At 52.6% G+C, this 26,764-nt stretch overlaps 1 protein-coding gene across 5 annotated transcripts; it reads left to right on the top strand.

Moving 5' to 3' along the window:
• Positions 1-460: 460 nt before the first annotated feature.
• On the top strand, positions 461-25,944 carry PSEN2 (presenilin 2). Of its 5 annotated transcripts, none has more exons than XM_009237096.4 (13): positions 461-587; positions 1,200-1,342; positions 5,295-5,481; positions 11,698-11,858; positions 13,561-13,775; positions 15,407-15,548; positions 17,937-18,004; positions 18,673-18,893; positions 19,850-19,948; positions 21,100-21,183; positions 21,567-21,665; positions 23,819-23,937; positions 25,245-25,944. In XM_009237096.4, exons 4-13 carry the CDS (start codon positions 11,718-11,720, stop codon positions 25,398-25,400), a joined length of 1,344 nt encoding a protein of 447 aa, XP_009235371.1. In that variant the 5' UTR covers positions 461-587; positions 1,200-1,342; positions 5,295-5,481; positions 11,698-11,717; the 3' UTR covers positions 25,401-25,944.
• The last annotated feature ends 820 nt before the right edge of the window (positions 25,945-26,764 follow it).

Genomic DNA, 26,764 nt, shown 5'->3' with positions numbered 1-26,764 from the left:
GTAAAACTACTCAGACAACGCCAAATTATTGACAATCTCAACCTACCCCACAGACCCCAAATCCTGGAACCACAACCCCCTAGGCCAATTCTCAGGTCAGGCAGCAATTTCATTCCTGTTCACTTTTATCCAGAGCTCCTGGTGGCTCTGAAGAGCTCTAGGGAACAGACCAAGAACATTCTCATGGTGTTAGCTCACATCGGGCCATTAGTGCTCCTTTAATGTGAGAACAACCGGGAGGAGGAGGGGATGTGGACCTAAAACTACAAGAAAGAGTGTCCTCGAAGCCTATGTCCTACCGTCCCACGCTGCTGCCAGGCCCGCAGGAAGATGACGGGCCCGGCCTCCACTCCTTCTAAGGTCCTTGCTTAGTTGCGACGTCGGGATGACCCTGTCATCCACGCGGCGTGAAGGGCACCCCCCCCGCGCGCCCGGGACTCCAGGTGGGGCCCCAGTGGACGAGGGAACGTGGCGTCGCCCACCGGGCGTGGCCTGGGCGGGCGCGGGGCGGGGCCTGGGCCGGCGCCGGGTCCGGCCGGGCGCTCAGCCAGCTGCGTAAACTCCGCTGGAGCGCGGCGGTGGAGCAGGTGAGCGGGCGGTGCTGGGGGGTGCCCAGGCCAGGGCCCTGTCGCCTGCGGCGCTGAGGACCCGGGGTGGGGCTGCGCCCTGAGGGCCCGGCCCTGCCCTCCGCAAGCCTCTGGCCGCGGTCCCTTCCCCGGCTGTGGGTCTGCGGCCCCTGCGTGCGCAGCGCTCCTGGCCTCTGCGGCCAGCGCGGGGGCGGAGAGAGGAGAGTGCCCGGCAGGCGGCGGCTGGGCCGGCCCAGAACTGGGTCGTGGAAGGATCGCGGGGAGCGGCCCTCAGGCCTCCGGCCTCACTGCGTCCCCACTTCCCTGCGCCCGCCTGCCGCCGAGCCCCGGCTGGGGGTGGGCGCGGCGCGAGCTGTTAAAGGGCCGGTGCATTTAAAGGAGCCGTGCACGTGGGTCTCTGAGGCGTGTAGCAGGCGGGGGCGTTTTGTTCTTCCTCTCTCTCGCCGGAGACCACCGTTGCGCCGAGTCCATCTGGCCTCCAGCACCGGGCCCTGGGCATGCTTTCCCCGGGAAGGAGGCGCGCGGGGGCTCAGCCTGCACGTGAGGGGCAGGGCCGCAGGCTCAAGCCTAGAGCCGGTTTCTGTTAGCAGCGGTGTTTGGCTGTTTTATCAGGCATTTCCAGCAGTGAGGAGACAGCCAGAAGCAAGCTTTTGGAGCTGAAGGAACCTGAGACAGAAGCTAGTCCCCACTCCGAATTTTACTGATGAAGAAACTGAGGCCACAGAGCTAAAGTGACTTTTCCCAAGGTCGCCCAGGTAGGATATACCAGAGCCAGGCTTCGACCCCAGTGCTTCTAGATCTGCTGTCCATCCCTCCGAGCAGACCTCACCCCTGTTTATTGCCTTAATAAGTATTCCCTTCGAAAGGTATGAACGGTGTTGAGTGAAGTAACTGCATCCCTATTTACAAATGGAGAACCTGAGAGCATTCCATAGAGACGATTGCAGACTAACTTAACTCAGAAGCGACAGCCTGGGGTTGCCAAGGCTGTCTACGAAGTAACTTGATTAGGACCGACCCCAGCTTCCAGTAAGGAAGCCTCTGATGCCTCTGTAGCCAATTCTGCAGACACCTGAGCCTCCAAGGCCTTCAGCCAAGACCTTTGGCGGTAGTTAGAGGCTCGGGATAAGCTGCTTCAGGTGTGTGAGCCTCAGGTTCTCTCCTGAATGTGGTTGTGGGCAGGCGGTGACTGGCGCAGGTGCATAAGGGGCCTGGTTCTTGGCCCCAGCTCATATCTGCGTCCCCAGGACGCCCACGTTGAGCCTTGGGTTCCAGGGCAGAGGCTGGAGTGAGGGCTCGGACGCATGTTGCTTTGAAGTGGGATGGATGTATCAGGTTTTTGGGGGAAAACTCTGTACCCTTTGGTGTTGCAGTGCCCGTGTGCCAAGTCTTGAGTCCAGCATGTTCACGTGTGGGAAGTGAGTGGCTTGTTCCTGTCTATTTGAAAGAGCAGCGAGGAGGAGGAGCAAGGGCTAGGGGCTGCTGCTGGGGTGTCTGGAGCTGTGGTGCATAATGTCACACCTGCCTCCCCTCCGTGGCTGCTCACCGTCCCCCCAAAGGGGGTTTGCCTCTTGCCTACTTTGGCCTTTCTCTGTTATCGATGTTAATAATGACATATATCTCGCTTATGAGTTGGTAATAAACAATAAAAAGCCATGTTGTACAGAATATTAGAATTTAAGATCTTAAGAATTTCAATGACACTGAAATAGCTTATTATTACGTTTTTACAGAAGAGGAAACAAGTTCAGGGAGTTAAGCAGCTAGTCCAGTTGTGTGGCTTCAGTGCTTTAAGCACCAGGATTTGAACATAGCTGGCTACACTGTCTTTATCTCCTGAGTTTTTGCACTGGAGGTTCCTGTATTCAACTCCTACCCGTGTCTCTCCACTACTGCTGGGAAAGTTTTGTGGAGTCCCCATGAGCAACTTCCTGACAAACAAACAAAATTTTTTTAAAGAAACCAAAGCAGTGTGTGTAAGTCACATGCAGTGTGTCTAATGAAAACATCTCTGGCGGGTTTTCAGCTGTTGCTCTGACTTTCGGACACTGTTTAGTTGGGGACTGATAAGACAGCAAATGTTTCTGCAAGTATTCCCACCTGTTCTATTCCCAGCTGCCACAGCTGTGGAAAGGCGGGGGTGAGGCTGAGAGGCCCCGAGAGGAATATTTTCCACTGGGCTCCAAGCCTGGAGATGGGATGACCATCATGTTAATGTCTGGAGAAAAGAATGATTTCAGGCTGGGCGCTGTGGCTCACGTCTGTAATCCCAGCACTTTGGGAGGCCGAGGCGGGTGGATCACCTGAGGTCGGAAGTTTGAGACCAACCTGACCAACATGGAGAAACCCCATCTTTACTAAAAATACAAAATTAGCCGGGCGTGGTGGCACATGCCTGTAATCCCAGCTACTCAGGAGGCTGAGGCAGGAGAATCACTTGAACCCCGGAGGCGGAGGTTGCGGTGAGCCGAGATCGGGCCATGGCACTCCAGCCTGGGCAACAAGAGCGGAAGTCCGTCTCAAAAAAAAAAAAAAAATGGTTTCACATCAGTCCTCAGGAAAGACCAGGTGTCAGTGAGGGAGATCGTTTCTTGAGAGCCTCTTCATTGAGTGGGAGAACGGGCTGCTTGTTCATCTTTGTGAAAATTCTAGAACAGGGGAAGAACGATTCAAAGGGTGCCCACCATTCTGCTATACCTTAACCAGAAACTTACAGGACTCTTTTTAAAATAAAAGTAATACATATTTATTCTAGAAAATTCGGGAAAATTTTTTTTTTTGAGATGGAATTTCACTTTTGTTGCCCAGGCTGGAGTGCGGTGGTGTGATCTCAGCTCACCGCGGCCTCTGCTTCCCGGGTTCCAGCGACTCTCCTGCCTCAGCCTCCTGGGTAGCTGGGATTACAGGCGCATGCCACCACTCTGAGCTAATTTTTGTATTTTTATTAGAGGTGGGGTTTCACCATGTTGGCCAGGCTGGTCTCAAACTCCTGACCTCAGGTGATCCGCCCACCTCGGCCTCCCAAAGTGCTGGGATTACAAGCATAAGCCATTGCGCCTGGCTGAGATAACCACTCTTAACATGCATTTCCTTCCACACTGTTCACATATGCAGATTTATCCATTAAAACAATAGAGGGAGGGAACCGTAGGTGAAGTTTTTGTATCCTGTTTTTTCTGTTATGCCTTCAGAATTTTCCTTTTATTGAGTACTCGTGGAAAAGCAGATTTGATGGGTGTGTAGAGCATTTGAATTATTTATCCTATCAGTCCCACAGCAGGACACTTTCCCGCCCTCCCTTTTGGCCCAGAGAAGCAGTGCCCTGTGTCCTCCCATGCCCATATGTGGGCACTCCCCACCATGGAGCCAAACCTACCTGGGCAAGTAGCAGAGGGAGAGCAGAGTGAGCCCTGGGGGCAGGAGTTGGGGTCGTGGCAGTAGAGAGACTTGAGAGTTTTGAGGTGGCAGATGAGCTGGTGAGTGAGTGATTAGGGAGCATTTCTCGACACATACCTGCCCGTGGTGAAGGCACTTGCCTTGTGAGTGTGCTCCCAGAAAGCCTGCGTGGTGTGTGGTGGGCCTGCCTGGGTGACCAAACCCTGGCCACTGGGTATGTGACCCTCAAGTGCTGACTGGGCTGAGAATAGCTCCTTGATGGGCAGTTTGGAGACTTGAGTTGTAACTGTGGCTTTTGGCCATGGGACATTAACTGATTACTTTTGCCCCTCTAGGCTTCAGTTTTCCTTAATTATAATACAGGGAGCTGACTAGGTGGCATTGATGGCCTTTAAGGTCCTTGCCAGCTCTGACATTGTCCTATGGATATGCCCTTTCATTTGATAATATATTTACGTGGCCATAGTGCCTGGGGCTGGGCCGGGAATGGAAACTTGATCTCTGGGGCCTGGCCTTTGAAGCCAGTTCATGTGTCTGGTGGTTCAGCAGATCCGTAACTTTCCAAGAGACACATCAACAGGCTACCCGGTCCTCTCTCACTGTGTCCCTCCTCCATTTCATCTTCTTTATAACTACCACTTATCGAACATCTACCGTGTGCTGGACACTTTGCAGGTTATCTCTAGGTTTTATGATAATCTTGCAAGGTATGCCTGTTCTGCTTTTTACAGCAGAGGAAATGAACTGTGTCAGATTAGACTGTCTGAGGCCTCTTGGCCAGGGAATGTGTGGTTCAAATCACATAGGCAGGCGATCTGAACCCTGTCTCCAAAGCCTCTGCTTTTGACCACTGACTTGCTGCTGTTTGTTTAAAAATAAATGTGTTTCTGGAGCCTACTCCAGAGGGGCGTGCTAGGGGCTCCCTCTCCCACTTCCCCACAAACCACCCTTTTCCCTGGCTGCTTCAGGAAACGAGAGAACTCTGCCTGGGCCCCAGGCACTTCTGAGTGGGACAGGGCTGTTAGAGGTAAGTCTAGAGCCTGGCCCAAAATTCAGGAGGCCCCATCAGAGGGCCTGTGGTCCGGGATGGTGGTAGGGCAGTACCTCACTTCCCTTTGTGATTCAGGCCCCAGCTCTGGCCAGGGAGAACCATCCCCAAGCGGTATGTGTTACTATATGGGCTGAGATGGATGGACAGATGGACCAAATACATAGTCGGGTACCCAGGGCCAGGGGGAGAAAGGTGAGCAGGGAAGCCGTGGTGATTGTCTGGGTATCATCTGACCTTAACAAACTCTTCCTTATTTTAAGCGAGGACTGTGGGACTTCTCAGACGTCAGGAGAGTGATGTGAGGGAGCTGTGTGACCATAGAAAGTGACGTGTTAAAAACCAGCGCCGCCTTCTTTGAAAGCCAGGGAGCATCGTTCATTTAGCCTGCTGAGAAGAAGAAACCAGGTGTCCGGGATTCAAACCTTTCTGGGGCCCCAAGTGTTCGTGGTAAGTGCAGTGACTCCCAACCTGCTTTTGAACCCTCTTTTTCCATTAGGATTTTCTCCGTGGAGGCAGATTTCCATGGGGGTTTGCTGTGGCATTTTGAAATCTGTTTCTTACCTAGTTCCATTGGCCTTAAATGTTAAGGCCAAAGCCTTTATATTTCTCTGTAATGAAAAGAAGGTCGAGGAAATTGGGTCATTGGGTTTCCATAATAATTGCAGGAACTGCTGACACAAGCACGGCTGGGGAGATTCTCTAGGTCAGACTCCCTTGGTTTGGCTAATTCAGCAGTTTGATCCCATTCAGCTGATTAATGGGAATGTGCAGTGGCTTCTTTGGATGTTTGATTTTGCATCCTAATCCAAAGCAGCTATCAGCCTCAGCACTTCCTTGTCGGAAGGCTTTCCAGAACGTAGTCTGTACGCTGGACACTTCCTTCTGCCCCTCTGCATTTTCCTGCCGCTTCTCTAGAGAATGGGGTGCAGGGGGTGGGAGACGGGGAAAGCTGGTTGCTGTGTGGCTGATGGGATTTGACATCACCCAGCCCCACCCCCACCTGCCCGTGAGTCAGCCTCCGGGGAGAGTCCTTGCGTCACTGGCACTCTAATGTGGACAAACATCTAGCAGTGTTGTTTATCTGCACACGTTTGGGTGGTGATTTTTCCCTCCAAGGATTTCAGAGCACCAGCAGGCTTCAGAGTGGACTTAGGTGGCTTGCAAAGCAGGCCCTTAGGAGTTCAGAGGGAAGCAGAAGTCCATCCCAGATGCTCTGTTTTCCTTCAGGAGCTAGGTAAATCAGAGGGGCTGAGGGACAAATGAAAAAAAGTCACAGCTTTTGAGTCCCGTCTGCTCTTCCTGGCCAATGAGAGGGGATCTGGGAGGGGCAGATGTAGAGGAAAATCTGTCTAAATGTTGATGCTCGTTATTTTCCTTTAAAGAATTAATAGCCTAAAATAAACCCTACAGATACAGTCTGCATTTATTATAGAGACTTAGAGAAATGCAGAAAAATATAAAGAAAATAAAAACCACTCTTGGTTCTACCATGCAAAGATAATCACCTTTAATGTTTTGTAATATTTCCAGTCCTTTATATACATACATTTTATAAGGCCATTCAGATGATTAGGTTTGTAAAGTTTTATGTTCTGTTAAATTTAACAATGTGTCATTGTTCAGGTTATTAAATGTTTGAAATAAGATTTTTGGTGGTCCTGTCACAGTCTCCATGAAGTAGCATTTCAGCATTGAAAGGTATGCTGTGTTTAAAGTGTTGATTCTTACTCCTTTCAGTTAAGGCCAGTGCAGTTTGTCCAGGTAGTGACTGAGACCCAGTTTTTCCATGCTCTCCTCCGTAGTGGGCATTGTTTTGGGCCTTTTTCAGCCCAAGAGCTCTCTTCTCCCCATGCCGCTCTGCTGGTCTGAGATTTTTCCACTCCTCTTCCTCCCTAGTTGCTCTCTGACCAGACTAGGTATTCAGGAGAAAGTGTTCATTGTCTCACTCTCTCATTTGGCAATCAAGTAGTGCCAGCAGTGAGAGGGCGAAGGTGAGTGGGTGAGGGACACTCACCTTGCTGAGAAAGGGCCCCAGCCTGGTTGGGTGATTATAAAGCAGAGGTAGTGCCAGGAAAAGTCTGACACTGGCTGAGAATCACCCGGGGACTGACCATCCCGAATGCGGATCCCTGACGCTGGGTGAGGATGGAGCTTGGAAATCTGCATTTTTAATAAGCAGCCTAGCAGAGTGGTGAAGAGTCCAGACACAGATTACCTAGGTACAAGGGTAACCTTGAGCTAATTACTTTTTGAGCCTGTTTCCTCATCAGTACCATGGGGAAGAATAGTAGCGCCTTGCTCCAGGATCATGATGTTTAGTGCCGGCTAAGGGCTCAGCAGGTGCTGGTCCATCTCCACCAGCCCCCAGTGGCCTGGGCCACCTTTGAGAAACAGTGATCCTAAGGGATTTAGCCTTTCCTAAGTTGGCGCCTCCCACCTGTCACCCCCACCCCACCAGGCTAGGAGGGTTGTGATTAGAGGGTACCCTTGCTGTGACAGCTGAGACTAGCTCTTCCCTGATTATTCCTTAATGACAGCTCTCTCCTTCCCTGCTTTCTTGAAGTCTTGGTCCTCATTGTTGTGGGCACAGCTTCAGGGGAGGCCTTGGAGGAATTTTTGAAAGTGAAATGAGGGAAGCAGCCTGCTCAAGGGAGCACTTGTTTTCTGGTGAGGAGGCCGCATGTATGAATGACGTTTGTGGGTTAGAAAGCATGTTTTGTAGTTTTTCCTTGCTTCTTCCTGAAGACATGTCAGGTCTTGATGAGACCAGGCCTGGGCACAGGGCAGGCAGTCAGCGAGTGTGGATGATGACGACAGTGGTCACCAGGTGCCTTTTTCCTGTCTAGCACAGTGTCACATGGAAAGGGTATGGTCCTTTAACCCCACCCTCCCCAGCACGACTATCACTGATGTCAGGGAACCTCTGCTCACAGAACTGCTTTCCAGGCATTGTCTTTTTTTTCTTTTTCTTTTTCTTTTTTTTTTTTTTTTTGAGACAGAGTCTCACTCTGTCGCCCAGGCTGAAGTGCAGTGGTGCGATTTCAGCTCACTGCAGCCTCCGCCTCCTGGGTTCAAGTGATTATCTTGCTACAGCCTTCTGAGTAGCTGGGATTACAGGTGCCTGCCACCATGTCCAACTAATTTTTGTATTTTTATTAGAGACGGGGTTTCCCCATGTTGGCTAGGCTGGTCTTGAACTCCTGACCTCAGGTGATCTGCCCACCTCAGACAGGCGTGAGCACCGCACCCAGCTCCAGGGAGCGTCTTATTAGTGGTTGGCAACTGAATGGAGACATGGGAATTGTAAGGAACTGATTCTGCTTGATCCTGGGTCCCCTGCTTCTCCATCTTCACCCACCCATCAGCACCCTTTCTCCTTTAAACAGGCACCTTTGCTCTCTGCTTATCCATTTTTGTTGTGCATTGCTATTTGGGAGCCTAAGAAAGACAACATCCTCTGAATGCTCCAGCTGTTGTGGGTCTGAAGGGTGAGCCTGCCCTCTGTCATCGGGGGCTGCAGCCTGTGGCTTTTTAGGTACAGGGACTCCCAGAACTGCTTCTCCAGTCATAGCAGAGATAAATCACAGGAGCTTGAGAGGCATGGGAAGAACAGAGGGAGGAGATCTTAGCTTCCCTGTTCATTCACACCCAGAACAAAACTGTCATGCTAGAAAAGGAGGTATTAAAAGAGCCACCTGTACAGTCTCGTATCCCATCCAGCACACTGCTCCAGATGGAATATTATGATTTAGCTTGAGAAAATGCAGCAACTCTTTGTTTTGGTGCCCCTCTTTGAGTAAGAGTGAATTCCCCATTGCCAGAGTGGATAGTGAGGGAAACCCTGGGTCCAGGCAGGAGTCTGTTTAGGATTTATCTAGTGAGGCCGAGCCAGAGGAGGACCTTACAGTTTCTTCTCTTCAATTTCTTTTATTTATTTATTTTTGTAGAGATGGGGTTTTGCCATGTTACCCAGGCTGGTCTTGAACTCCTGGGCTCAAGCGATCCATCTGCCTCACCCTCCCAAACTCTTGGGATTACAGGCGTGAGTCAAGCCACCATACCCGGCCCTTCTGCATTTCTACCTGATAATTTCTCTCATTTCCATAGATGATGAAGGAACTAAAGCCAAGAACTTTCCAAGGTCCTGCAGCTCTTTGGGGGATGTGAAGCTGTGCTCTATTTGTATGGATTTTGCTGGTTCCCAGAACTTCCCTGTGGCCCTGGGGCCTAGTCTGAGGGGACTCTGAGTGAAGAGGGAGGAGGGCCCACACCTCTTTTGTAAAGGCTGCTTTTGTAAAGTTCACTTCAGTTCACATCGTCCTCCTGGTCAGAAAGCTTTGGGGGCTCTCCTCTGCTGCATTAAGCTCTTACTCCTCCACCAGGCACCAAACTCCTCCCTGGGATGGCCCATCCTACCAGGTCCCCACACTTGAGCCACATCCAATTGCTCGATATTATCAGGATAGGTTATGCTATGTTCCCAACTCATATGTTTACTTAAGTGGTTACCTCTTTCCAGAATGAGCCCCGTCCTCCAAACTCTGCCTGGTGAAATATTCCTAACCTTTGCAGCTTCATGTCCCTCTTACTTCTTGTGACCTGAGGCATCTACTCCTGACAACTGATAGACTGTGTCCCCTCCTGTCGGGTGCATTGTCCTTGTCACTTCCCTCCTGGCTTTTAGCTGGCTTTGCTTCCTGCTGTTGTTACTCCTGTACTTGTCTCATCTATCCTAAACAGAAGGTGCTGCAGGCTGGGGAGTTTGTTCACGTTGAAATCACTGCGATGGAGGTGAGCAGGGGCAGGCTCTGCCTGTGCCTCTTATTTGGGGATGAAGTTAAAGTCCCTGTGGGAATAATCCAGGCCACAGCCAGGGTTGCTGTCTTCAGAAAGAAGGGCAGCCACAGGTCTTGTTAAGGGGATTGAAATTGGCTGACTTGGTGGAAGGAACCTGCCTGCTTTGTTTAAAAACCACATATAGCTGAGTGTAGTGGTTCACACACTGTAATACCAGTGCTTTGGGAGGCTGAGGCAGGAGGATCACTTGAGGCCAGGAGTTTGAGAATAGCCTGGGCAACAACGTGAGACCCTCATTTCTACGAAATATTTTAAAAATTAGCCTAGTGTGGTGGCGTGCATCTGCAGCCCTAGCTACTGAGGAGGCTGAGGTGGGAGAATTGCTTGAACCCAGGAGTTCAGGGCTGCAGTGAGCTATGATTGCACCACTGCACTCCAGCGTAAGTGACCAGTGAGACCCTGTCTCTAAAAATAAAAATAAAAATCACATATATTGTGGGGTGACTTACTTGGAGACGAACTTTCAGCAGAGCGCACACCTGCTATCCCTGCCCAGGGTGTGAAGCTCAGCCCTGAGGGTCTCTGGACAGCGATAACTCAGCCCCTGTCCCCGTCTGAGATGTTGGCAGGGACAGTCAGATTTGCCAGGCATTGTTTGAAGTTCTTCCCAGCCCAGAAACATGCATGTGTAGATTTTGGTACACTGGGTCCCCCACTTGGTACTACTGTGTAGAAACCCCACTCGGCACTGTTTTAGGGGGCAGGCTTCCCTCTTGTCCCCTTGGCTTTAGCCTTCCCCTGGGTCCCGCCCTCAGCGGCACTTCTCCACCCCACACGTCTGCTCTCATGGCTTAGGTCTCCACTTCTAACCTCGGGAGACCTGGTCCTCAGACGCCTCCCAGGCAGCTTCCCCATTTTATCCCATAGACACTCAAAAGGTGAAATTCATGGTCTTTCCCGAGACTCTCTTCTCCTGTCTTCCCTGTCTTAGTCCCCACCTGGCTGCCATTCTAGACTCTGTTTTCTCTCCTGCGTCAGGTCCTGCCCTTGACCTCTTGACCCCTTCTGGACTCTGCCGTCACTTGTATCCATCCTGCTGCTGTCCTAAGCTCTCCTCACCTGCCACAGTTGTCTCTGGGGGTCACTTTCCCTCTCTGGTCAGTGGCCAGACTGACTTTTATAAACCCGGTTCAGATCTTGTCTGTCAAGATTGTCCTCAGGGTGATGTGTGTCTCCTTAACATGGTGCCTGAGACCCTGCTCATCTCCACTGCCCGTCCCACAGTGTGAGGCCCTCACTGGAACATTCTCTGTGCCTTCTGCCCTTCCCTCCTCCTGGGAAAACCAGTCTCCATCAGATAGGCTCTTCTCTAGAAAACATTCCTGATCTCTGAGATTTGGTTCCACTTTTGTGCTTCTGCACCTACCATCAAACACCTGGATTATATCATTTGTCACATTAGATGATTTTTGTTTTGTTTTAAGACAAGGGTGTTTCTTACTCATCTTTTTATCCCCAGAGCCCAGCATGATCTTTGGTGCATAATAGATGCACCACAGATGTTTGCTGATTGAATGAATGAGCACACTGACAGTTTGGAGCTGCCCTGACTTTTGTGGCTATGCGTTTTGCCCCCTGGGATGTAAGTCACCTCAAGCCAGCCCCAGGCAAGGCCGCTGCTGCCTCCATGGTAGCTCTCAAGGCCTCTTGTTTTATGGCAGTCGTTTGATTGACAGGCATCTCTTGGAAGCTTTTGGGGCAGGACTCGTGTCCAGGTCTCCAGGTCGCCTCCAGCCACCCCCTGAGTCCTCCACTGCCTTTGTCTCACAGGAAAGTGGAACAAGGTCCTTGTGCTCCTTTTTCCAGGTGCTTCCAGAGGCAGGGCTATGCTCACATTCATGGCCTCTGACAGCGAGGAAGAAGTGTGTGATGAGCGGACGTCCCTAATGTCAGCCGAGAGCCCCACGCCGCGCTCCTGCCAGGAGGGCAGGCAGGGCCCAGAGGACGGAGAGAACACTGCCCAGTGGGTAGGTCCCACCAGCAGCTGGGGGCCTTCAAACAGGTCCCTGGGGCTCCTGTACCTTACAGATGAAAACCAGACATTCATTCCCTGATGCGGGAGGGAGAAGGGAAGTAATGATGAGGATTGGCCAAAAGGGTGGGTGGCTGGCCATGGCGGACCTTCCATCTGCAGGGTTTCATAGGACTTTGTGCATTCACAGCCGGAGATGGACTTGGCAGTGGGCTGAAGGACGCTGTCCGCTCTGCCCCCTTGGGTTTACCTCTCTCACGCAGGTCACTGTTTCCACTGTAATAGGAGAGTTTGTTTGGAGGCCTGGGTGCTAGGACAGGTAACACAAAGCTTAGGATGGTAGCAGGGGAAGCATTTTTTGGCAGATGGCCAGACATGGTAAGTGTGAGAGGAGTCTGCCTGATACATGGTTGACTTTTGAGCTGGGGGTATTTGGGCTGCACTGTGATCATCCAGTCCCCAGGGGAGGAGATTGTAACGTTAGAAAGAGTAGGATATCACTGGGAGAGCCACTTAGTTGTGCCCTTTTTCTCCCAATCAGGGCAAAACATCTGAATTTGCCTGAATCCTGTTCTCTGTTTTGCCCATTATAGAATTAAAAAATGTGTCTGTGTGGACTGTTTTCTTGCAGCCAGTCTTAATCCCGCTTGCTGAAATTTGAGCTCACTTCTCCATGTTCTCCTTGAGAATAGAACCATCGTCCCTAAGCTCTGAGTGAAATCGCACCAGCTCAAGGCCACTGCTCTGCCACTCCTCAGCCTTTTCTTGTTAGTTTGTTATCTCCGGGAAGTTTTATACATTTTGGTTGTTTCAGTTTCTGTTCATGAATAGTCTTCCTTTTCTTTCTTGGCTGAATGTCTAGATTGGGACTCTCTCTGCAGAGAACCGGTACTGAAGCAACTGTCATTTTCAGTTTTTGTTTCATTTGGCTTTTTCTTTAGCTGTTCACCTCATTAGCAAGGCAGCCCATGACCCTGACTTGCCACAGTTCCAAAACACAAATTCTTACAGATGGGTTTGTGCCAGTGTCTGGCAGGTGTCCTGCCCTCCCTCGCTACCTCCTCATTTGTGCCTGCCCACCTTCCCAGAGCCTGCGTCTTCTCAGATGCTTAACACCTCTTTAGCCTCTCTAGTTCAGAGCTGCAAATTTACATGCTTGATTCTGTGGGGCAGAAAGTTCAAAGTAATTTCTTCCTCTGCAAATTCCCTGTATCTTAGTCACATTCAAAGAGAGTGTCGCTGTGCACTGACTCCTCTAGCTGGTGATTTGTCAACCAAAAATGTTTAGTCTCTGTTTTCCTTCTATCTCCTGGCCTGTCTCCTCCCATATCAGCATGGCCACATGAACAGAATTGAGTGACCTCCTGAGTCCCTGTATTAGGAACGGGAAAGATCTTTTGATTCATTAACCATTCAGTTGATTCATTAACCATTCAGTTGATTCATTAACCATTAAGTCTTGGGCCTGCAGACCATAGCAGCCTGCCTTCTTTCGTTTGTGGTGCTTCATCCAGCTCCAAATCTTCTCTGCTCTTGTCCTCACAAACTTTTCATATGCCCTGGTAGCTCATAGACTGCTCCTTGTATCTGGAAAGCAACATTCAAACTTCTCATTTCTGGTTCCAAAAATCCATGCATTACACGGATAGGCGGCCGTGGGGGACATTCCGCGGCCCTCACGATGTGGTTTCCCACAGAGAAGCCAGGAGAATGAGGAGGACGGTGAGGAGGACCCTGACCGCTACATCTGTAGTGGGGTTCCCGGGCGGCCGCCAGGCCTGGAGGAAGAGCTGACCCTCAAATACGGGGCGAAGCACGTGATCATGTTGTTTGTGCCTGTCACTCTGTGCATGATCGTGGTGGTAGCCACCATCAAGTCTGTGCGCTTCTACACAGAGAAGAATGGACAGCTGTGAGTTGGGGACCTGGGGGGAACAGGGTGGGGTGAGGGCTGAGTTGCCGAGGGTTGGGGGGCAGCAGCCTGTGTTGGTCACTGTACCTGCAGCTCCACACCAGCAGTGGTAAAGAGCAGGGATGAAGAACCACCCAGGTTCACGGCCTGGCTCACTGCCTCCTGGATTGTGACCTACTTGGGCATGCTGTTAACATCCCTATGCCTCAGCTTCCTTGTCTGTATAATGGGTTGATAACGCAGTTACTGGGAGAATTAAGGGAGTTAATACGAGTGAAGGGCTTAGAAGAGTGTCTGCTGCATGTGAGTGCTCAGGCAAGCTGGATCCTGCCGCGGAAAGCAAGCTCTTGCTGCAAAGCACTGGGCTCCCTGTTCCTAGTCCTAGATCCTGGGCATGGCTGTGCCACTGCTCCCTGTGTGACCACAAACAAATCACTTCTTCTCTGGGTCTCTGCTTCCCTGAATGTGAAACAAGGTGGTTGGACCAGATATTTCTCAGCTCACTTCCAGCCTTATGCGGAAGACTTATAAAGCCTTTCGTTTATTTTAGTAAAATACATGCAGAGGCAGCAATGTAGAAAAATGAGAAGCTTCCTCCACTTCTTCCCCCTCCCCTTTCTGTGGTCCTCACTGCTAAGCACCTTCTGTAAACTTTTTTTTAAGTTAGGGACTTTTTGTTTCATTTTGTGTGTGTTGGTTGGTTTTTTTGTTTCTTTTAAAGAAAGGAATAAGGCCAGGTGTGATGTCTCATGCCTGTAACCCCAGCACTTTGGGAGACTGAGGCGAGAGGATTTGAGCCCAGGAGTTTGAGACCAGCCTGGGAAATGTGGCGAGACCCTGTCTCTACAAAAAATACAAAAATTAGCCAGGTGTGGTGGTACACGCCTATAGTCTCAGCTACTTGGGAGGCTGAGGTGGAAGAACACCTGAGCCCAGAAGTCGAGGCTGCAGTGAGCCATGATTGTGCCACTGCACTCCAGCCTCAGCAACAGAGTGAGACCCTGTCTCAAAATATTTTTAAAAAATTAAAAAAGTAGAGCCCCATCCTCAGGAAGCTTATTGTGTGTGGGGGATTCAGCGCAGCACAGGTGAAAGCATGGAGAGAATGCAGCCAGCGGTTTGTTTGCAGCAGTCCAGGCTGGGAAGAGTGAGGTTTGGGTGAATTGCTTCCTGTCTGTGCTTCCTGAGCTTATGAGCTGCAAGGACAGCAGTTGCTTCAGTGGGTGGAGGTCGGGTAGTAGCAGGTGGAGGAGTGCTGGGCTGGGTGGAGCTGGTGGAGAGGTGTGGGTGGGTGGGGGAATGAGAATTGGATGGGTGAGAGAAGTGCCTAGGGAGCCTTTAATCCCAGTGGGGGTGGGGAAGGCAGTGGGGAGGTCATCTAGCCCTCGTCGTCACTGCTGCACTGGGCCCAGTTGGCAGGCTGAGAGCCACACGTCTGTGGTCAGGGTGCCAGGAAATGAGCTGGAGGACAGGAACTGCTCATGGGGATGGTGCCCGCACTCCATCAGGGCAGCATGTGGGCAGCATGGGCATCCCAGGCACCTCCCCTAGCAGGTCCAGAATCACTCAAGGTGGGGAGCCTCGAGGAGCAGGCAGGGCCGGGAGCATCAGCCCTTTGCCTTCTCCCTCAGCATCTACACGCCATTCACTGAGGACACGCCCTCGGTGGGCCAGCGCCTCCTCAACTCCGTGCTGAACACCCTCATCATGATCAGCGTCATCGTGGTTATGACCATCTTCTTGGTGGTGCTCTACAAGTACCGCTGCTACAAGGTGAGGCCTTGGCCCTGACCTCCAGCCACCCTTCTCTCTCTGTCTGCCCCACACCATGGCGGCAGGGCCCGTGAAACAGCCACCTTTAAAAAACACAAATCAGAGGAAAATAGACCCAGATTTTTTGTACTCCTCTCCACCCCATCCTGTCTCCCACCGTGGATGACCTAATACTGTTGTCTTTTATTTTTATTTATTTTCTTTTTCTTGAAACATGGTCTCTCTCCATTGCCCAGGCTGGAGTGCAGTGGTACGATCATGACTCACTGCAGCCTCAACCTCCTGGGCTCAAGAAGTTCTCCCGCCCAGCCTTTCAAGTAGCTAGGACTACAGGTGTGCACCACCATACCTGGCTAATTAAAAAATCTTTTTTGTACAGGCTAGATCTCACAATGTTGCCCAGGCTGGTCTCAAACTCCTGGACTCAAGTGATCCTCCCAAAGTTCTGGGATTACATGTGTGAGCCATTTCACCCAGCCTGTTGTCTTTTAAGTTTACACATTATCCCACTTGAGTTCCTCATTGCAGTGTTCCAAGCATCATTTCTCATATTTCAAAGTTAATTTTGCTTCTCTTTCTGAAGTTCTATTTTAGGCTCCCCTCACCCCGATACTTCCCCTGAAGATTTATTTTTAGTTTTCCTTTTCCTTTTCGGGCAAGGATGTGCAGATGCCATGCTGAGGTCTTCCAGCCCTGGGAGACTTTTGGGTTGTAGCTGCCTATAGCTGTCGAGTAGCCCCAGGGAGTAGTGGAAGGGCAGATCCCATCTGGCCAGAATCATGGGCATTGCCTGTCTCCAAAGATGCCATAAGCTTTTAGACAGCGGCTTCAGGCTTTTCTCCCAGGGAAGGGGTTGAACCCCTAACGATGGAAAGGAAATTAAGCTGGGCATTACCTATTTTAAAACTGTTTACACACAGGTGCCTCACAACATTTTTTGTTCAGGCAGCTGCCATCCATGGAGCAGGTAGATAGAGGTGCAGAGTGCCCAGGCTAGAGGGATGGGACAAGGACAGTGCAGGGATGGGGCTGAGCCCCCTTCCAGCGGGGGCAGCAGAGGGGAAGGCCATGGGAGGGGCTGCAGGACATGTCCTGAGCTGAAGCTTATCAATAAGTAACGGGTACCAGCTGGGCATTGTGGTGCACGCCTGTGGTCCCAACTACTTGGGAGACTGAAGCAGGAGGATCGCCTGACCCCAGGAGTTCAAGTCTAGCCTGGGCAACGTAAGACCCTGTCTCTAAAAAAATAATAATAAAGTAAGTAACTATTACCTGTGTAACTGTAACGAGGCAGGGTTTGAACATTGCCGCTGAGAGGTTGGCAGATGGTGGGAAGCAGGGTGGAGGGCTGCTGGTTTGGAGCAGAGGGTACGGATTGCATGGGGTCAAGCTAGAAATTGCATGGCAGATATGAAGAGCTGGTCCCTGGGGGCAGTACGTGTCTGGTGGCCAGTCCCAGAGGCTGTGAAGAGGGGCTCAGCCATCTGTCTAGTAGGGCTTCCTTGGAGGTTCCACAATACAGAGAGATGATGGTGGCCCGGGCAGTCAGGTGGTGGCTGGGATGAAGAGGGTTGGCACATCCCAGAGGCAGCCCCTTCCCCTTTTGGCTGTGTGTGCGGCACGGCCGTGGAGGCTGCTTTCAGTCCAGGTAGACCGGGGCCACGCTGAGGTCCCAGTGGGCTGAGCTGGTGACTGATGAGTTGGTCCTCAGGGGTGAGGCTGGTGGGAAGTGATGTCACTGTCCCGCCGATGGCCAGCTAAGGGACTGGGTTAGGATCTTGTTCTTCACTCTCCCGTGCTTGGCCAGGAAAAGAGGAACAGGTCTTTCTGAGGACCTGTTTGTAGACCTTTGGGTAGGAGGGGACTTCCCAGGTTCTCTGTTGAGGCCACTCTATCTAAAATAGCACCCCAGTGAGTCTCCTGTCACTGTATCCTGCTAACATTATTTTCTCCATGGCCCTCATCATTACCTGCTGATATACTGTATGTTTGTCTATATGTCATCTAACACCCGTCACACTGGAACACAATGCCCGTGGGCAGAGACTTTGCTAGCCTTGGTTCCAGAGCCTAGAACAGTGCCTGGCAACTAGGAGACACCCAGCATTACCTTTCTAAGTGAACCAGTAGAGATGGGGGAGACCGCAAGGCTATGCCGGCAGACCTGAGGGAGTCTTGTCTGCATGCACTGCAGGGTGACCTGAGGGGAACTCCCTGGACTTCTGTGCCCTCTTTATCTGTAAGGTGGCCATCCGATCCCTTCCAGCGTAGGCATGAAGTAGCCTAACGAACAGCATTCAGGCTTGGGTATCAGTCCCAGGATCCTGGGGGCCTTAGAATTTGTGGCGCTTGGGGACACCTTGTGATCGTGCCATTTCTATTGTCTAGTTCATCCATGGCTGGTTGATCATGTCTTCACTGATGCTGCTGTTCCTCTTCACTTATATCTACCTTGGGTAAGTGACAGACGAGCAGCAGGGTCCCTGGGAGCCTGTCTCCGTGTGGCACAAGTGGACATGGGCATGAGGACCTGGGCGGGGAAAGATGACCGTCGAGCTCCAGTGTTCCCCAGTGCCAGCCGTTTTGGGAACCCAGGCCTCCGTCACCCTCTCTCATGGCCTTGACATGGGATTGGAAGTGGGGCTGCGTGGTGGACCACACGTTTCTGTCTCGTTCCTGATTTAAAATGAAACCTTCATGGAGAAGGCTCTCTGTGAACCCCAGGGGGATAGAGACCGCCCAAAATTTACATTCTAATTTTTAGGCTAGGCCTGGGTACTTTCTCGTTTGTGGGAAAAATTCTCTGTTCTATTGCCCCTTGATTTGGGATATCAGCCTGACCCAGGGGCCCAAAGAGACTGGAAGGACAAGAGAAAACACCTTCCCAAGGACCTTTCCATGTGCACAGGGTCTTCCAGGTCATGCCCATGCACATTTCTGTGATCTGTTCCAAGCATCCCCACCTTGTTCTAGAAAATGTTGCAAATGGTAAATTGTAAGGACGGTGAAGGTCGGGGAAGGAAATGTTAGTAAAGAGGGCCAGGTTTGGACTGAATGGTGGTAAACTGCTAGGCTGTAATGTCTCCACTGAGTCCCACTCACAGGCTCCACCTTGGTCCTGCAGGGAAGTGCTCAAGACCTACAATGTGGCCATGGACTACCCCACCCTCTTGCTGACTGTCTGGAACTTCGGGGCAGTGGGCATGGTGTGCATCCACTGGAAGGGCCCCCTGGTGCTGCAGCAGGCCTACCTCATCATGATCAGTGCACTCATGGCCTTGGTGTTCATCAAGTACCTCCCAGAGTGGTCTGCGTGGGTCATCCTGGGTGCCATCTCTGTGTACGGTAGGCGGGCAGCAAGGCTGCCGGGGGCAGTGGGGGCGATGTCCAGGGCCAAATCGTCCCCAGTGCTGCACAAGGAGAGCGGGTGCTGAAGGGCTTGCATCCTTCTCTGCAGAGGCCCGGGTGGGATCCCTCCTGAGAGAGTCGCCTTTGTAAAACATAGGGGAGTCCACTATTTCTGGAACACTCCTGGTGGTCTAGATAAAACACGGTAGTCACTGAGCTCATCATTTACTCCAGCCCAGGCTGGAGTGCAGTGGCGCCATCTCAGCTGACTGCAACCTCCGCCTCCCGGGTTCAAGCGATTCTTCTGCCTCAGCCTCCCGAGTAGATAGGATTACAGGCATGTGCCACCACGCTGGGCTAATTTTTGTATTTTTAGTAGAGGTGGGGTTTCACCATGTTGGCCAGGCTGATCTCGAACTCCTGACCTTGTGATCGGCCCGCCTCGGCCTCCCAAAGTGCTGGGATTACAGGCATGAGCCACTGCACCCAGCCCTTATTTTCCATTATTACTGATATACTGACTGAGCAAGTGCACTGTTAAGCACTGGACACGCTGTAAGTGATTTGTTCATCAAGACAGTCCTTTGGGCACCATGCATATACATAACCCCAAATGTTAGCTGCTATTTGATATTAGCATGGTTATCATTGCCAGTATTGTTACTTCCGTTTTAAGGTTAAGGAATTGGAGGCCCAGAGAAGTGGGACTCCCCAGCCTGGCCACCGCGTCTCGGGTGCACAGCTCCTCCACGCTTGCGGTTGCCTGCGAGGCCCTACTCTGGCTCACACCAGGGCCTGCTCTAAGTTGTGACTGGAGATTGAGAATTTGGGATGCCAGCCCAGAGGCAAGGCGTGCTCTGAGAGCTCCACCCGGGGCTCTTGTGCTACAGGGCAGGCTCTTCTTCAGGGGGCTGCCTGGGGATAACTTGACAAGGACGTCTCTGTTTTCCTAGATCTGGTGGCTGTGCTGTGTCCCAAAGGGCCTCTGAGAATGCTGGTAGAAACTGCCCAGGAGAGAAACGAGCCCATATTCCCTGCCCTGATATACTCATGTGAGTGGGCCCCCCGTGCCTCTGCCTGACTCGGGGTCAGCAGGGAGCCTGTGGGGGGACAAGAGCCTGCTTCCTGGCCGTGGCTTTCAGAGTTGACTAGGTGATCTCAGGAGAGTCTCCACTTTCAGAAACCAGGGAGGGCAGTATCTTGCGATTACACAGTAAGAAGCTTAGAAAGTTAGGACAGGAAGCAGGCATCTGCTGGGATGTGGCGCAGCCCCTGACTTCATCCCGTCCATCCTCCAGTGGCATGCTGCGGTGCAGGTTGCATTCCTGTGAGCCCGCAGCCACCCCTCAGCTCTCCAGGCTCTTGAGAAGGGACTTTGGAGGGGGAGTCTTCAGGGCAGGGGGTCGGGGAGCAAGGAGCTTCTGGGCTTCCTTGACAGCAGCGTGGCTGATTGGCATTAATCCTAACTGAAGGGAAGGCACACGGATGGCCCCTGGCCCTCGGGGTCAGTGTGTAGAGATTTGGACTTAACGCATGCAGTCAGCAAAGGCACATCAAGTCCCCATTTTGTGACAGGCACTGTGCTAGGCATTGGGGGACCCAGCAGGAAAGAAGACCACGGGGTCCCAGGCCTCATGGAGCTCTCGGCCCTGTGATTGTGATGCCCTCGGTCTGTTGATGGCGGGGCTTAAATAGCCTGAATTTCTGGAGCTCTGGTGTCTGCAAGGTGGCCTGGGAAAGAGTTTATGGAACAGCTACAGAGTTCTAGGTATCTTCATGCAGTTGAGGATTCGAGCCCGTAGAGGAGATCGCCCGCAGCGTGGCCCCACGAGAAAGCACATTCCAGGCACATTCCGAGGATGAGCGGAGACCATGTATGGAAAGGTAGTGCCAGGACTGTCATGAGTGTCCCAGGGCTCTGGGGATTCACCCGTGCACAGTGAGGTCTTGGCTCTGATAGACCTGGTTCTTATGCTTTAGGAGGGAAGACAAACAGTAACAGAATAGACAAATGCAGGAGTCAACAGACAGTGACTCTGGACCCCTCCCACAACGGCCTCCTAACAATGGAGCATGAGCAGATACCTGCAGGATGGAGGGTCCTGTGCAGGGTTTCTGGGATGCAGACTGGCCACCTCCCCCAGGCCCTGCAGGCAGCCACCGTTAGCACCGCCTAAGGCGTGAACCTTTTCTCCTTCCCCAGCTGCCATGGTGTGGACGGTCGGCATGGCGAAGCTGGACCCCTCCTCTCAGGGTGCCCTCCAGCTCCCCTACGACCCGGAGATGGGTGAGTATCCGGGGGAGCTAGCAGCCCCTTATCACTGGGGGGCAGCTCCCTACCTCACCCAGCTCTGCTTGGCCTGGCTTCCCTGAGAGGCATGAGTTCAGGAGGGGCAGAGGGAAAGGTCCGTTGAAAACCAGCCGGACACATGCGGCCTGAAGATTCAGCGAGTGTTGGACTCTCGGTCCTCTGCCAGCCTCTGTTGCATCGTTCTGCTGGGCGTGGGTGGGTGGAGTGGGGGAAGCCCTGGCGTCAGGCACTGGTGCTCAGGGGGAGCCCTTCTTGGAGCTTTGTTCCCAGGTAACACTCTGACCAGCTCTTGTTTCTCTCCCTTGTTGTCCCCTCCTCACGGCGATGACGGACATCTTCTCTTCCTGGACACTCAGAAGAAGACTCCTATGACAGTTTTGGGGAGCCTTCATACCCCGAAGTCTTTGAGCCTCCCTTGACTGGCTACCCAGGGGAGGAGCTGGAGGAAGAGGAGGAAAGTAAGGTGCCCATGTTCACACGGCCTGCTTCAGCCTAGGGCGGGAGTGGAGACAGAGGGTGGAGGCTCCCTGCAGCCTGGGTGGAGGAGGGCATGAGGGGAGGGGCCCCTTTTCCCATCAAAGGCATCTTTGTGAAAGTAGGAGATGCCTGCAGCGCTGGGGTCTTCTCAGCAGGCCCCATGTAGTTGTCCGGCGTGTATTGAGTATGGGCCATGTGCCCGTGCTATGCTGGGTGAGGCCCAGCCCTGGTGGGACCCACAGGCTAAGGAGACACGGGCAGTGATCACATAGACTGCAGAAGCCAAGGACTATGAAGGGGGCCATGGAGGGGGGGAGGGGCGGCGGGAGAGCATGCCACGGGGCTTCTTGACCTGGTTGGCAGGGGTGAGAGAAAGTCACCTGAGGAAGTAACTGCTGAGCTGAGATCTGAAGGTTGAGTCCCAGCAGTCACTAGAGGAGAGGAGCACAGGGTGGGGAGCATTTCCTGACAGGCAGACTCAGGAATCAGAGGAAGCCGGGGCGGGTTGCAGAGAGCAGAAGTGTGGGAGAGCCTTGCAGACAGGCCTGGAGACACGCTGGGATAGGAGTTCATCCTGGCGTCAGTACACGGTGCCTGCCTAATACCCAATGCCAGCCCACTGCAGCGTGCCAGGCGGCACCCTGGAGCAGGGAGATGCTGCAGTGTTGTAACAGCCCCTGCCTTGAGAGTTGCCTTATGGGAGCAGTCTGGTGACAGTGGCCTGGCATACAGGACTCCAGTGATGTGGGAGGAGCAAGCTAGGGAAAGATCACTCTGCAGTGGGTCTGGAAGGAGGAGCAGGTGCACACCCTCCAGGCAGACTTGGGGGAGGTGTTTATTCCAAGGCCAGCTGGTGTGCTGCAGACCAGGAGTTAGCACAGATCCCACGGGGCCCACAGGACTGGTCTCCCTCCAGACACCAGCCACAAGCTCTAGAGGGTCTAGATGCCACTTGTGCTTCTGACTGGCTGCAAATTTAGGGCTCCCTTGACCCCCTTAGGTTCAGTAACTTGTTAGAATGACTCACAGAACTCAGGAAAGCACTACACTTAAAATTGCAGTTTTTTGTTGTTTTGTTTTGGAGACCGGGTCTCGCTCTGTTGCCCAGGCTGGAGTGCGGTAGCACAATTGTGACTCACTGCAACCATGACTTCCTGGGCTCAAGTGATCCTCCCGCCTTGGCCTCCTGAGTCGCTGGGATTACAGGCACATGCTACCACACCTGGTTCATTTTTATATTTTTAGCAGAGACAAGGTTTCGACTTGTTGCCCAGGCTGGTCTCGAACTACTGGGCTCAAGCGATCCACCTGCCTTGGCCTTCCAAAGTACTGGGATTATAGGTCTGAGCCACAGCACCCGGCCAAAATTAGTTTTATTATAAGAGATGCAACTCAGGACCAGCCAAATGAAGAGACAGTGAAGAAGTAATGCTGATGGATCGCACCTGGTGGGGGAAGGATGGATGCTGGGGCCAGGAGCGGGAGGGACACCTGCAGGGCTGGAAGGGCAGGGGAGGTGGGCCTCCATGGTTTGTGTTTATTGCATAACCATTTTTATTGTCTATAGTGAGCAAAGTTATCCTGTAAACAAGTGTCAGGGACCATTGCACTAAAGAAAACAAACGAGAGCATTTTGGAAGCTCTAATTTCCTGATCAGTAATGGGTAGACTAATTCCCAGTTATATTTACCTGTTGTAAGGTGAAAGGGTCTTCAGAGGACTTCTGTCTTGGTGTTATATGTGCTTTTGAATGTACTGAAATTAAATTTCCTAAAAATCTGTGATTCAGACTTCATGCTAAATTGTACAGCAGTGCCCAGCCCAAGGCCATGCATTTCTATTTGTTCTTTTCTTTACTCACTAAGTGCCCAACACCGGTTTTACCTGAGTTTCAGAACTGCCCGCTTTTCTCTGCCCAGGTTGTAAGTCACCTAGTCCACAGGTGTCCCCTGCTTTCCCACTGGCCACTGATGTGGGGAGGCAGCTGTCCATGTCCCCAGTCCACATCACAGCTTCTAGAGGCCCGGTGGGCTGGGCTGGGCAAGAGTGGCTGGGCCTTCTGGGCCGGAGTTTCTCTTCTTTTTCCATTCTGCGCGTGCCTCCTTAGTACGGGTTACTGTCTGTCCTCACACAGGGGGCGTGAAGCTCGGCCTCGGAGACTTCATCTTCTACAGTGTGCTGGTGGGCAAGGCGGCGGCCACGGGCAGCGGGGACTGGAATACCACGCTGGCCTGCTTCGTGGCCATCCTCATTGTGAGTGGCTGGGGATGCGTCCGACTGCCCCATGGTGGTGGGGGCCCCCAGGGTCCTCACTGTGGTGGGGGCAGGTCCCAGGATCCCTGGGGATTTTTCATTTCTTCTCTTCTCTCTGAGGGACAAGAGCAGGGAGCGGGGCTGGAAGGGTCAGCTTGAGACCGAGGCTCACAGGAGGTGTGCTTGCCCCTAGGTGGGCTCCAGCCTGCGGAGGACAGTGCAGGGGAGGGTGAGGAGTGCACTGGCCCCAGCATGGCTGAGCACACAGCCTCCAGGCCGAGGACCCAGCTGACAGCTTTGCGCAGTGATGATACCCTCGAGGTGGTTGTGATGACGTCAGATTTGCAGAAAAGAAAATTGCTTAAGGGCCTTGCCCGTGGGCACAAAGCTAGTGAGGACCGTGTTTTCCCCTCCTCCATGCCACTAAGACACCACAGGGTCTGAATCTGGGGCACTAGGGGTGGCCCCGTTACTGTGAACCACAGCAGTGAAATGTGGAGGCCTTTTAGTCGGTTAACGTGGCCAGATACACATAATGGGGAGACGTCCTGCCGTGACCTAATCTCAGAGATTTCACTGTCATGTTAGAGGAGGAGAAGTGTCCGAGCCGTGCGCTTGGCGTCTGCCCCTTAGTGAAAACCCTTGGCATGGCATGGTTAAGGTCGATGCTCCAGTGTCCAGAAGGTTTTGTTTTTGCCCACAAGTATATCAGGGATGGGATGATGGACCCAGGCTTCTCCACCACCAGACTGCCTGACCTGAACCCTGCTGCCCCCAAAGATAGAGAAGGTACCCTGGTTCCCTGTGCTCACCTGGACCACTGCCTGCATCAGCCGGGTCAGGGGAGGATGGGCAGCCCCAACACCTGCTTCCCAGGGGCAGGTTGCCTGGTGGCTCTGATTCCCTTGGTGCCAGCTGCTGAGAACCTTACTGCCATTTCAGTTGAGCCCACCTAGCTCTCATATAAATACATGTTCCCTGAGGGCATCTTACCATCCCATGTGACCACTCCAGCCAGACAGGGGAGGCAGCATGGCCTGGGGGCACAGCACTCCTCCAGGAGTCAGAAGGCCTGCCTTCTGGTTCACTCACTAACAGGTGGGGTGATCCGATGGGGGTGAGAACATCTGCCCTCAACACCTCAAGAGCTGTTGCAGGACCAGGGAAGATAATGGGTTGTCAGGTGTCTAGCGCCATTGTCCAACTGGTCCTTGAACAAGCTCCTGCGCCCAGGGACTAGACCATGACTCACAGCTCCTGTCCATACCAGGGATCACCACACTCACCCTCCCCTCCGTGTCCTACAGGGCTTGTGTCTGACCCTCCTGCTGCTTGCTGTGTTCAAGAAGGCGCTGCCCGCCCTCCCCATCTCCATCACGTTCGGGCTCATCTTTTACTTCTCCACGGACAACCTGGTGCGGCCATTCATGGACACCCTGGCCTCCCATCAGCTCTACATCTGAGGGACACGGTGCGCCACCGGCTGCAAGCTGCAGGGAATTTTCACTCGATGCAGTTGTATAGTTTTACACTCTAGTGCCATATATTTTTAAGACTTTTCTTTCCTTAAAAAATAAAGTACGTGTTTACTTGGTGAGGAGGAAGCAGGACCAGCTCTTTGGTGCCAGCTGTTTCATCACCAGACTTCGGCTCCTGCTTTGGGGAGCGCCTCGCTTCACAGACAGGAAGCACAGCAGGTTTATCCACATGAACTGAGAAGGTCAGATCAGGGCGGGGAGAAGAGCATCCGGCATGAGGGCTGAGATGCGCAAAGATGTGCCTCTGTTCAGGACCAGGACCTCGTGCTCGGGAGTGGCCCCTGGCACATGGGTGCTCTGGCTGGAGAGGAAAAGCCAATTCCCTACGAGAAGTGTTCCCAATGCTTTGTCCATGATGTCCTTGTTATTTTATTGCCTTTAGAAACTGAGTCCTGTTCTTGTTACGGCAGTCACACTGCTGGGAAGTGGCTTAATAGTAATATCAATAAATAGATGAGTCCTGTTGGAATCTTGGAGTTTGGTCCATTGTAAATGTTGACCCCTCTCCCTGCATCTTGGGCACCCCTGGGATAACCTGTGCTGTGAGCCCAGGATGGAGGCAGTTTGCCCTGTTTGAAGGAGCTTTTAGTGATCTCGCCTCTGCACACATTTCTTTAACTAGAAAGTTTCCTAAGCAGAGGCCTTAGGAGAGCGGGGTGGCCTGACATCTGCCAGCCCTGAGCTATAACGCTACAGGTGCCAAGCAAGTCCCTGGACTCAGTTGTGCACGACGGCACAGGCACTGCCAGGTGGTTGCCAAAACATCCAGTGGTTCCTTCAGCAAGTGTTCACCCTCTGCAGAAGCCTGTGAGGGCCTGAGCTCAGAAACCACTCTCCTTTCCTTCTCTGGCTGTGGCCCTGGGCGCTGCGGTGGGAGAGTGGACAGTTTGGCTTTGCCTTCTCCATACACCAATCATGGGTTGCAAAGAGAATCTCAGAAGTGCCTCTTCCTGAGCACAGTGGCTCACACCTGTAATCCCAATACTTCGGGAGGTCGAGGCGGAAGGATCACTTGAGCCCAGGAGTTGGAGACCAGCCTGGCAACATAGCGAGACTTTGTGCAAAAAAAATTTAAAAATTAGCCAAGCATGGTGGCATGCACCTGTAGTCTCAGCTACTCAGGAGGCTGAGGTGGGAGGATCACGAGCCCAGGAGGCTGAGGCTGCAACGAGCCGAGATCAAGCAGGTGTTAGGTATATCAGACAGCTGAGAAGACGCAAGTGTGCCCTGGGGTTCAAACTGGTAGCCCCGTCTCCCTGTTCCAGGAATAACATGAGTGCCAGGACAAT

The sequence above is a fragment of the Pongo abelii genome, chromosome 1 (genome assembly GCF_028885655.2).
Source record: "Pongo abelii isolate AG06213 chromosome 1, NHGRI_mPonAbe1-v2.0_pri, whole genome shotgun sequence".
NCBI classification, from domain to species: domain Eukaryota; kingdom Metazoa; phylum Chordata; class Mammalia; order Primates; family Hominidae; genus Pongo; species Pongo abelii.
The sequence above is the reverse complement of the archived record's forward strand: the minus strand, read 5'-3'. Positions and strand labels throughout refer to the sequence as shown.

Bases quoted from the DNA above. Each gene is read 5' to 3' on its own strand.
- PSEN2 (XM_009237095.4), top strand. From the start codon at position 11,718: ATGCTCACATTCATGGCCTCTGACAGCGAGGAAGAAGTGTGTGATGAG. The intron at 18,894-19,849 runs GTAGGCGGGCAG...CTGTTTTCCTAG, and splicing joins GGGTGCCATCTCTGTGTACG to ATCTGGTGGCTGTGCTGTGT. The intron at 21,666-23,818 runs GTAAGGTGCCCA...GTCCTCACACAG, and splicing joins GCTGGAGGAAGAGGAGGAAA to GGGGCGTGAAGCTCGGCCTC.